Raw genomic sequence first — 12,477 nt, forward strand, 5'->3', positions numbered from 1 at the left:
ATGTACTAGTCTGACCCGATTACCCTCCTGCTTTAAAACTGTCAATTATTTTTACTGCTTTATGGATAAAGTACAAACTTCTATATTTCACATTTAAGACTGAACATTGTCTTACAACCTTATTTCATCAATTCAACTAGCATTTATTAAGTGTTTTCTATGTGTCAGGTACTGAATTAAGTACTAAGAATACAAAAAAAAACAAAAATAGTCTCTGCTCTCAAGGAATTTACAGTCAAATGGAATAATTTCATGGTATTCCCCCTCATTTAGATGGGGATAGATGATGCCTGTGTTTTTATTGTTAAAGGAAACTCTGGGGTAAGGAAATCCTTTCTACTAATACAGGCTGAGACCTTATCTACAACTCAGGAGTCTTAGAGTTGACTAGAACATTGAGAGGTTGTGTCATATGACTGTTACATTCCCTCAAACCCAAGTCTTTAAGGCTCCACGGCTGCTCTGCTGTCTCCTCCCTCCCATCATACAAGCTAGATTTCAGGCAAAGAGGAATATTAGTTATCTCTTGTATATGTCAGCCATATCCCATAGTTAAAATATTCTCTCTCCAAAAATCTGCTTCAAGATTTTCTTCAAATGCCAGTTCATCCAAATTGAAAGTGATCTTACCCTCCTCAAATTTTTTAAAGCACTCCATCAGGTTATTTCCACCTTTTCAAACTTCACCTCATGTCCCACTTATATATGCATACATACATCCTACCTCCCCTTCTATTGTAAATGTTTTATGGGAAGTAACTTAGCCAGGACAATGCCTCAAACTTAACAGATGCTTTATAAATATTTACCAAGTTTTAGAGTGACTTTGTGGCTTTCAGCTACATTTACTTTCATTTATTCATTACTAGCCTTCCTTTTTCTTGTTTGCCTCACTTCTATTTTAATGTCTTCTACTGACTCTATTCACCTTTCCCTAGGTTTTGCAGTGGATAGAATTGGACATGGAGCCAGCAAAACATGAGTGCAAATCCTGCCTCAGACATTTACTAGCTGTGTGACTGGCAAATCACTTAGCCTCTTTGGTTTGGTTTGTAAAATGAGGATAATAGTAGCACCTACCTCCCAGAGATATGACGTCAATTGAGATAATATTTGTAAAGCACTTTGCAAACCTTAAAGCACTATGTAAAAGCTAGCTATTATTATTATTTTTTAAATCATTGTGGGCAGCTAGGTAGCGCAGTGGTAAAGCACCAGTCCTGGATTCAGGAGGACCTGAGTTCAAATCTGGTCTCAGACACTTGATACTTGCTAGCTGTGTGACTCTGTGCCTTAACCCTCATTGCGCTGCAAAAAAAAAAAAAAAATCATTACTATTTAACATTTCTCTGAATAGTGCTTCCAGCATTCATGGAAAAATCTAATGAATTATTAAAATTAGTAATATCCCTATTTTATCATTATCTTGAATGTAAACATTTATAAAGGCATCATCTTTCATAAAAGAAACATATTTGCTAAATGAGACAAACTGCTAATTCAGAATTGTAGGAACACCCAGCCTTATATGATGCTAGTATTACAAGAGCCCACAAGAGTGAGTTTAAAATTTTAATTTAAAATCCATAAGAGATAGAGAGTAGACACATCTTCCTTGGGAAGGTAGGATATAAATCATGACATCTTCCTGACATCCTTCCTCCATCATCCCTTTTTTTGAACAGATCTTTCTACTTTCAATTTTTAAAATTCCAAAACATTACTACTGTTCCATGCTAAGAAGATTAATAGGCCTTGCCTTGGAATAGATTCAAGACTGTGGAATTATGGAATATTGTCACATTTTATTCTGAGCTGCTTTGCTCCACCAAGTACTTACCATTCCTGTGAATGAGGCTCTATAGACCCTAACTACTACTTTGGCCTTATGTCTAATTCCAAATAAAATTGTATCCAGTGTGGAGTCAGGTTATTAAAGATTATTCTTCATTGTTAACTTTTCAGAGATTTCACCCCTACAAAAGAGACTGCTACTGATTTCTATTCTTTGTTTTTTTTGGGGGGGGGCTTGGGGGGGCAGGGCAACGAGGGTTAAGTGACTTGCCCAGGGTCACACAGCTAGTACATGTCAAGTGTCTGAGGTCGAATTTGAACTCAGTCCCTCCTAAATCCAGGGCTGGTGCTTTATCCACTGTACCACCTAGCTGCCACCTCCATTCTTTGTTTTGATATGTTCTTTCCATCTCTCTTCATCTCATTAGTTATGTTAAGAATGTTTATGCTCATCTTCAAAAGTGGACATAGTAAGTGAAAGAAGGTCAAAGTTGTGGCCTCTTTCAGATACTATCTGTGAGAATTTGGACAAATTATTTAACCTCTTAGGCCTTATTTTTACTCTACTGGGAAGAAAATGAAAGGATTGACCAAGATCACCTCTGAGCTTCCTTCTAATTTTAATTTATGAGTTTGTTACAGTTAAAATATACAGATACCATTATAAGAATTATCAATAAGCTGCCTTTTTATTCAGGCAGAAAATAAGAAAATACAGCCTACCTTTTTTTTTTAAAGTAATAAACATTTTTGTTTATAGTTTTGGGTTCCAGTTTTTACCCCTGGTTCCCTCCCTCCCCTCTCCCTTCCCTGAGGTGATAAGCAATCAGGTATAGGCTATACATGTATGATTAAGCAAAACATTATCATATTAGTCATTTTGTACAAGAAAATTTGAATAAAAGAAAAAAATTAGAGAAAGTGAAAAATACCCTGCTTCAGTCTGTGTTCCTTCAATATCAGTCCTTTCTTTGGTGGTAGATAATATGTTTCATCAATAGTCCTTTGGGATTGTCTTGGATCATTGTATTGTTGAGAGTAGTTAAGTCCTTCACAATTCTTCATCAAACGATATTGTAGAGTGTACTTTTAATGAATTCAGGTCCTTTTGTTGTTGTTAGTGGGGGAAGAAGTATTATACGTTACGTTTAACTTATTAAAAAGTTGTGGTTTTTTGACCCCAGGGAAAGATTTTTTCCAAATTTTATATTGTTCTGTACATATTATACATAATTCTCTTCACCTTTGTACCTGCTTCCCCACTCATACAATTGCCACTGACATCACAGAAAAGCCCTTGATAAGTGGTAGCCATAGGCTCCTGTTGAATTGGGCCTAATCCTGTGATGAGAGTCTGGTCCCTGTAGGCGGTTGTGTGCTTTCTCATTCCTGCCTTGTTAGGCTTGTTTACTGAATTCTAAAGGCAATAAAATAAGAATAATAATCCTCTTTTGTTTCTTCTCTTTTCAGGCTCTCTACAATTCAATCAAGAATGAGAAACTGGAATGGGCAGTGTAAGTATATTATGTGGTATGCTTTAAATAAACAAAGCATTCTTTCAGTATTAATTAACTCTGTATGTTAGAGGAGCTCCCAATGAGTGGTAAATACATCTTGTCAGGGTAGAATTTTTCCTGAAAGAGAGGATGATCTCCTTTGGGAACCACTTTTAATACTGAGCGATGTTCATTTGACCATGAAGCATGTTACTGGTAGAGTCTTTGAATATTCACTTTAATATCAATTTTAATTTAATTTTAATAATCAATTTTAATTTTAATATGAACAAAAGAAAGCATTGTGATGCTTCAGTGGATTTATCTGAAGATAAATTTATCTGAAGATAAATCCATGGTTTAATGGATAGAGGAAAAACCTTGAAGTTGAGAAGACATGGCTTCAGGTCCTGCCTTTGACATGTTGGAGCTGTTTGACCAAGGGCAAATTGAGTTTCAACTCTGGGAGTTCTTGACACTTGATGAAAACACAGGGCTGAATGAAAATAAAACAAAACATCATAGGAACATAGTCAATCAATAAATCTCTGTTAGGTGCCTACTATGTGCCAGGCAATGTACTAAGGGCAAGGAATATAAATACACAAAAGATAGTCACTGCCCTCAACGAACTTACATTGTAACACAACATACAGAAGGAAGCTAAAAAGGGAGTGGGCACCTGGCATGATGAAGAAATCCTGAGGAGTGTATTGGGATAGAAAATGAAGAGATAGTTGGTCTGAGCATTCTCTGTAAGTAAGATTTCTGAGAGGAGCTTTCCACTTTTCATTCAGAAAGGGGTGCCCCAAGGACATAGGATCAGAGTTCTAGAGCTATAATAGTCCTGTATGGCCATCTTGTCTACCAACCTCATTTTACAAATGAAGACATTTTTAGCATCATCATGGAAGTAAACATGTTGGTGGTCAACGTGTATAATAGTTCCCAATGGAAATGTTTTAATCATGATTTAAAAAATTATCTGCCATTTTGATATGGATAAATTAAAATAAGCTACATATGTAATGGTTTGTGTGCCTATATAGATACACTGACCACTTGCTTTTTCAAAGAGAAGGTCCTCTTGACAGGAATTCTTATAAGTGAGTTTAAGATTTATATAAGAGTCAATGACAGGTGCTTTATTCAATGAATGCCTCCCCTAGAAATTTTCACTATTATACACAAGCTTGGCTCTTTGTATTGATACAATATAACTTTTCTTTCTACTTATCTTTACAACTCAGTATAAATCTATTTATTCCCGTATAAATTTATCTACATCAGCAAAAAATATTTACTTTTGAGAAATTAATATATTCATGGCACTTGGGTTGAAGACATGAATCAACTTTTTTTAATTTATAAGATAAGAGAAATAATGTTCTCTAAGGTTCCTTTCAGATATTAACATTCAGTGAATTTCTAGTTTTAAAAACATATTTCAATTTATGAGATCTTTTAAACAAGGAATATCAGCTTTCCCGTTTTATATATATGTATATATTAATGTTACATAGACATATATACATATGTGTGTCTATGTAACATATCTATAGTTACTGTGATACTCACAGACCACCTGAAATTTCAAAGAAATTTCGTGTTCAGTGGAAATCCTTTAAATAAAAGTTCTTGAGTTATGTAATAATATATGCATATTTGAAGTTCTCTGAGTAAATATATCAGTGATGTAGGTTTTACTGTTTTCCTTAATAAGACATTATGGGAATCATGGTACATCAGGTACAGTTACCTACCTACATCAGAATTCCACTCTACTTTTTGAAAGGAATCACTGCAAATGCTCTTTAATACTCTAGTATTGTAAAGCTTTAGAGAAAAGCTGTTCTCAGTGAGAGATCATGTCTGAATTTTTCTATACAGACCCTAAATCAGTGAGAGAACTTAGCACACACTCATTATTGTCATCCCTGGCTCATGGTTCAATATTAGATGGTCTACAAACCAGTGACTCATATAGGCTCCACTGAAATGAACAGTGATCGTTCATTCAAATATCCTTAATAAATAAAAAAGTAGTGCTTGTGCCTGCCTTTAAGGAAGTTATAATGAGAGATAACAGATATAGGGAGCAGGTAGGTGAGTAGCAGATAAAGTGCTAATCCTGGAGTCAGGAAGATTCCTCTTCCTAAGTTCAAATTTGGCCTTAGACAATATTAACTGTGTGACCCTGAGCAAGTCACTTAACCCTGTCTTGCCTCAGTTTCCTCATCTATAAAATGAGATGGAGAAGGAAATGGCAAACCACTCCAGGATCTTTGCCAAGGAAACCCCAAACGAAGTCACGAAGAGTCAGACACAACTGAAAAATGACTCAACAACAAACAGATATAAAGAACTGGTGACTAGAAAAGGAAGTTTTTGTGTAGGGAGTCACAAGGATATTGAGTTGATCCATTTGATTCAGGAAGTGGGTTGATATTCACTATACAGGAGCAATGGTAGTACTGATTTAATTACTGTGTCCAGAGTGAGAGTTGAAAACCCAAGGGCAGGTATTCCCACATGGTAGCAATGCAGATGACAAGATGAATGCATAGAGTATAAGTCATAATTTAGTCTGTGACCAGCTAGAGGTCATAAATCTAGAGCCACAGGGAACCTCAGAGGTCATCTAGTCCAGGTCTCCTGTTTTACAGATGAGAAAACCGAGAAAGAAAACTTATTTGCCAAGGATAACAACACACTACTGATGCCCAGTAGTATCAGATGTAGAAATTGAACCTAGAACCTTTATCACAGAGCCAGCTTTTTCCCCATTAACACTCACTAGTCAGTATGGCTCAGCTTTATACTAACTCCAATGCAGGAGTTCCAAGTTAAGTCTATTAACTCCCCCTGGGATTGGGGGTGGGGCTGGGATAAGTTTTTGAAGGTCTAATTGGGTGAGTACCCTTCCAGGAGGGGACAGGTGAGACAATGGTGAGGCAAATGGCTAAATAGCTACGATGGGTTACTGAATTGAATTTAAGAATTAACAAAGACAGGCCTTGTAACTTAGGTAAGTTAGACAGCAAAATTAATTATTTTCAATAGTGTTATGGATTTTCTATAGTGTAAAGTATTGACTTTCTTATTAAAGTATAAGTATAATGTTTATATGAGAATGTTTTTTAACATACTTCTAATGATATTCCATGAAAATCAGTCAATAATAGTCATGAAGTATTAATTAAATGCCTAGTATGTGCCAGGTACTGTGCTAAGTGCTGGAAATAATCACCTAAATATCCCAGTTGCCATTTTAGTTTCCCAGTGAGATCTGATTATTTCTTCTTCTTTCTTCTTCTTCTTTTTCTTCTTCTTCTTCTTTTTTTGGTGGGGCAATGAGCGTTAAGTGACTTGCCCAGGGTCACAGAGCTAGTAAGTGACAAGTGCCTAAGGTCAGATTTGAACTCAGGTCTTCCTGAATCCAGGGCCAGTGCTTTATCCACTGCGCCACCTAGCTGCCCCACTTCATCTTCTCAATTAAGAACGGTACAGAGGCTAGATTTGCTTACATCACAGTGTATCAGTATAGGGACTGAGATTTAGATCCCTGGATTCTGATCCTTCCCCTACTGCCTTTATGTATGGCAGTTTCTTTAGGCCATTGAATTTTGAAGGATGCATCTAAGAGATCCTTCTGTACCTATGGTATGAAATGATAGACTTTCTCTCACCTTCCTCACTTGGGACTTGTATGGGTCATTCATCATTATATACACGTCACCATTTCACAAGTTAGTCAAGTACTTCCATCTAACTCAGGAGATAGCACGAGATCCCAAAAAGTAATAAAAATAGAATTTAACTCATTTAAAATAAAAAGGTAGTATCATGAAATTACAAAGCAAAACAGACTTTTTTTAAAGCTAGAAGGGATCTTTGTCAGTAAATCAACATACATTTATTAAATGCCAGTTCTGTGCCAAGTAGTGTATTAGGTGAATGGAAGTTAAAAAAAAACAAACAAAGCAAATATAAAATAGTTCCTCCCTTGTAGGAGCTTATATTCTCTTGGGGAAGACAAATAAATACAAAGTAATTATAGATCATCTATTAACAGTATCCTCACTTTACAGATAAAGAAACCAAGACTTGGAAAGGTTAAGTGCCTTGCCCAAGGATACATGGAAGGTCTGTGATAAGAACCTCGGCCTCTTTGTCCACACTACAATCTGTTAAATCAAAGGGGGATATTGTCTCTCCAGAAGAGCTGGGAGTCCCTGTTCTATCAATGTTGATCCTTTTCATTCAGGGTAACTACCTATTTCTTCTTTAGTTGTAGAGCTGGGCTTGCCAATGATCCTATCAAGAAGCAGATTGTTCTCATTGATTTGTCTGAATAAATCTTTTCTCAACCCTACACTGAAAGGATGAACTCTTCTCTTACACATTGCCCTATAATTCATTTTGCAGTAAAAGCTGTTTGGAACCTTTCTTATCTCTTGCTTCTAAAATTGAATTGTTTTCTATCAGCCATCACATATTAGATTGTTCTAGGATATCGAGTGGGATGATGTTGCAAAGGAAACTTTAGTCTACTGGATAATGTGTTTTCAATAGCCCCAAGGCATATAACAGTTCTTTGCAATGGGTGGCACTACAAGCATACCACATATTAGTTGTTCTGTATAATGTTGTTTCTCTGTGACATTTTTAATATCCTATAACTGAGCCCAAACACGAAGTCATACTTTAATATTGTTTGGCTAATTTCCCATTTATGGCATTTCCCCATTTGACATCTTGTTTTCATTGAACCAAATAATACCTTAGATAAGGTTTACCTATATGGCAGCTGGCTTCTCTATCATTCCTTCCTTTGAACGAATGTATTAATAGCTTCCTTTAAGGAAAACAGTGTAGTCTTTAGAGTTTTGCTGGTAAGAGAGCAAAAGATTATCCATTATCTCTCAAACATCTCTCTTCTCAGTGGAGATTATGAAATATTTTACCCGTGGCTATGGTAGTGATAAAGAAAAAAAGGGACAGAATCAGTCAACAAGCATTTAAGTGCCTAGAATGTGCCCTGAGGGGGCAGGTAGGTGGATAGAGCACTGACCCTGGATTCAGGAGGACCTGAGTTCAAATTTGACCTCAGACACGTAACACTTAGTAGCTGTATGACCCTGGGAAAGTCACTTAACCCTAATTGCCCCGCCAAAAAAAAAGGAAAGTATGTGCCCTTCCTGAGAAGAAGATATAACTGGTGAACAACAGGCCTTGAACTCAGGAATATGTTGGTCCAGGTCTGGCCAATGACCAAAAATATAGTGGTGAGATCTTAAGTACATTACTTAACCTTTCATCACTTTAGGCAAAAATAAAATCCTGTCTCTTTCCCTATTCTTTAGGTATGGCAGGCTCTGTCTTAGGCACAAGAAGTATGCAACAAAAAGGGAAACAGGCTCTGCCCTTGAAGAGCTTATGTTCCCTAGGGGAAGACAACATGTATGCACACATGAGGCACCTAAGTGGCAAAGTGGATAGAGTACCAGCCTAGGAGTCAGGGAGACCCAAATTTGGCATCAGATGCTTACTAGCTGTATGACCCTGGGAAGATCACTTCACCTCAGTTTGCTTCAGCTTTCTCATCTGTAAAATGGGGTTTAACAGTAGCACCTATCTCCCAGGGTGGTTGTGAGGATCAAGTGAGATAATCATTGTAAGTTGCTTAACATAGTACCTGAAACATAGTAAGAGCTATATATGTGTTAAGTATTATTATTAATAATGTTATGTGTCTGTTTGAAATTTCTACAAATGAAATACAAGGCACTGCCTAAAGAGGCAGTGAGGAGACAGAGATCAAGAAAGACCTCTTGTGGGCTCAATCAGTGAACATGTATTAAACACCTACTATGTGCCAGGTACTAGGCTAGTCTCTGGGGACATAATGGAAGAAATGAAACTTATTCTGTCCACTCTCCAACCTTAAGGAACTTGCATTTTATGGTATAAATATGGATTATTCTTCTTGTCAGTATGGACCATGTTATTTGAAATGAGATCTAACCTTTAATGATCACTTACACAGGTCTTATTCTGTGCCAGGCAATGTGCTAAGTACTTTATAATTATCTCATTTGGTCCTTAAAACAACCTTGGGAAATAGGTTCTATCATAATCCCAATTTTACATATAAGGAAACTGGGACAAACAGAGGTTAAGTGACTTGCCCAGGGTCACACAGCTGGTAAGTATCTGAGCTAACATTTGAACTCAGTTCTTCCTGACTCTCCTCCCAATACTCCTTGCTCCTGCTCAAATTTTGCCCTGGGATAGCTTCCTTCCATTTTGTTTAAATATCTGACTTTAGTTATTTAAGTTCTCAAAAGATGATTTCTTGCATAATTTAATTTTCTCATTTTTAGGATATTAATCCCCTAATGATTCTGAATTTCTAAAACATTCTCAGACTAAGTGTTTCTTAGTAGTATATTTGAGTAAAGTGAGTCCCCTATGTAGTGGTAAATTGCTCACTCAGATATAATGACATTTCATTAATATTGGGCTTTTCCCATAAAAATGTGGAAGTGATTATTTCCTTAAGTTTGAAAATATTCATCTGAAAGAGGGTAAGGTCAAGAGTGAAGTGAAGACTTCATTTTTGCAGGTGAGAAAATTAATGCTCAGAGAGATTTCTTTAACGTTATATCTATAATCTAAATATTTATGGGAATTAATTTTCAGAACTAAATCAATGTGAATAAAAATGAACGTTCCTTTTTTAGTGTTATAGTTTTTATTTAATGATGGGGAGATGACATTTACACAAACAAAACTGTTTGCATAGTACATATTTACTATAAAAAAGTCAGAAATTTTCCTCTAGTTTTATATACTTTATTAACACACTATATAGAAACAGTGATACCTCACTGAAGGCCTAGAAAATGAGCTCTCACTAGTGTTTGTGGCTGAAAATGAATCCTCCTGGTCTTCTGCTTTCATTGATCATTCAGAATATATCTGGACCTTTTGTGTTCTCTGAATAAAAAAAAGTTGCATTTTCAGGTTCCCAATAAAAATGAAACTTCATTAATTCAGAGAACAAAATATTTCAGGAGATATTAATGGATGCACAAGTATATGTAGTAATTTGTATGATGACTGCTCTAGATGAAACAGCATTTTGGTTGTTTCAGTCTTTGTTTTTGAAGAGGAGCAATGGCATCACAAGGGTGATATTTTGACTTGTGTGTAAATTGGATTTAAGTGAGGCAGATAGAAAAAAGGCTGTGGACAGGTGGAAAACCTGGGTTAAAATTCTCTGCCACTTATTTCTGTGTAGCCATGGGCAAATCATTTAATGTCTCTCAGCCTCAGTTTCTTCATCCATAAAATAAATGGTTGAACTAAAGGGTCTTTAGCATTCTTTTAATCTTTATTTTGAATTTTTTTTATTTAAATTTTTTTTTTGTGAGGCAGTTGCCCAGGGTCACACAGCCAGTAAGTGTCAAGTGTCTGAGTCTGGATTTGAACTCAGGTCCTCCTGAATCCAGGACCAGTGCTCTATCCACTGCACCACCTAGCTGCCCCTCTTTTCATCTTTAAATCTTATATTACTAAAACATTAAAAAATGGATTGTGTTGCTTACTATCTCAGTAAAAATATCAGGAAGACTATGCTTCGAATAGAGTAAAAAAGGAAGAAAAAAGTCAATATATTAGGGTTGGCTCTGAAAAGCTGAAATTCACTCTAGAACTGTTTTGTATCTTAGAGATGAGATAGAGAAAGAAGTGAGATAATAAATGAATAAATAAAACATTTATTAACCGCTTGTTATGTACAAAGTACTATACCAAGAGCTAAGGATACATGTGGGGAAAGCAAGACAGTCCCCACTTTTAAGGACTTCAGAGTCTAATGGGAGAGACAATACACATAGGATGTTTGAGCTACAAGTAAGGTGGAAATGCTCAGTAATGGTTCTTATGATGCAGGAGCAAAGCAGTCTGGGATGATCTTGTTTGGTGTCATTTCCATTCCATATCTGTTTTCTAACATTCACCCATTTGACAGTAACAAAGCCTTGGGCAGTGAGAACCTGGTTTTCTGGAACTTCAGCAGCTGTTAAAGATATGGGGCTATCTATCTATGGCATTTGTAGAAGTATTTCTTAGGATGAATCTCCAAAAGCATTGTTCCCCAGGATGCTGACTGCAGGGGCTGATACAGCAGGGCCAGAGGTCTGGAGGGCATTAATATTTTTCAGATTCCTGAGCTTATCTTTCCATAATTGGCTTTTGGTCATATATCTAAAACTGGAAAGGACCTTAGGTGCTATCTGCCTCAACCCCCTCATTTCACAGGTGAGAAATCCCTCATTCCCAAGGGTCATATGGGTAGTAAGCATTAGAAGCAGGATTTGAACCTGTATCCTCAGAATCCAGAATCACTACCCTTTCCAGCATTCCATATTGCCCTCCTACTGAGGAGTTTTTAATCTGAAGGGTTAAAATGATAAGTCAGTTTTGTTAGTTGAAAAAGAAGCATTATCTGTGCTTTTGAGGATTAAAATAAGAGGGGCATAGTGGGGTCCCCATTGGCTTTATTTGGTGTTTGAATTACATTTTGTACTTCTGTATCTTTTGGTCCGTAAACACCAGTTACTTATGATACTCCTCTAAATATTCCCATGTCAAGAGTTAAAGAAACAGAAAAGATTAATCTCTGTTTATTGTGTCAAGGACGTGTTTCATTTTTAAGAACCTGACAGAGTTTGTGCTTCAGTGAAGAGTATCAGCTTCATTTCTTATTTATGTTGGGAATTACATCAGCATTTGGAAGAGCATGGCGGCATCCTTTTTAAAACTGAAATGTTCGTGGGCATGGTGCTGAAAAGAGGACAGTGAAGGATGATGTAGTCTGTTGATCACATAATCTTAATCATCTTTCTTTATATCATCTTTTACTTCAGAATAAGAGGAACAGTCAGGTTGCTGAGCAGATGGAATACTCTATGGTGTTATTGGCCTCAGTGGAACTGAAGGAACTTTAAAATCACTGAGATGAAAAGTATTGGGGAACAAGGGATAAAAGAGACTTTTTTTAATCACAAGCTGATCATTTAGATTATTTTTGAGTCAGTTTCTTTCATTCTTTCTTTTTTTTTTTTTTGCAGGGCAATGAGGGTTAAGTGACTTGCCCAGGGTCATACAGTGTCAAGTG

The 12,477-nt window shown here is 36.4% G+C and overlaps 1 protein-coding gene across 1 annotated transcript in view; it reads left to right on the forward strand.

Annotated features, from left to right (window-relative positions):
- The window catches only part of PSD3 (pleckstrin and Sec7 domain containing 3), a 538,748-nt gene that overhangs the window by 402,668 nt on the left and 123,603 nt on the right, over nucleotides 1-12,477 (forward strand). Inside the window, 1 exon segment of the mRNA XM_043989192.1 lies at nucleotides 3,265-3,308. Coding sequence (XP_043845127.1) covers nucleotides 3,265-3,308 — 44 coding nt within the window.

The sequence above is a fragment of the Dromiciops gliroides genome, chromosome 2 (assembly GCF_019393635.1).
Source record: "Dromiciops gliroides isolate mDroGli1 chromosome 2, mDroGli1.pri, whole genome shotgun sequence".
NCBI classification, from domain to species: Eukaryota; Metazoa; Chordata; class Mammalia; order Microbiotheria; family Microbiotheriidae; genus Dromiciops; species Dromiciops gliroides.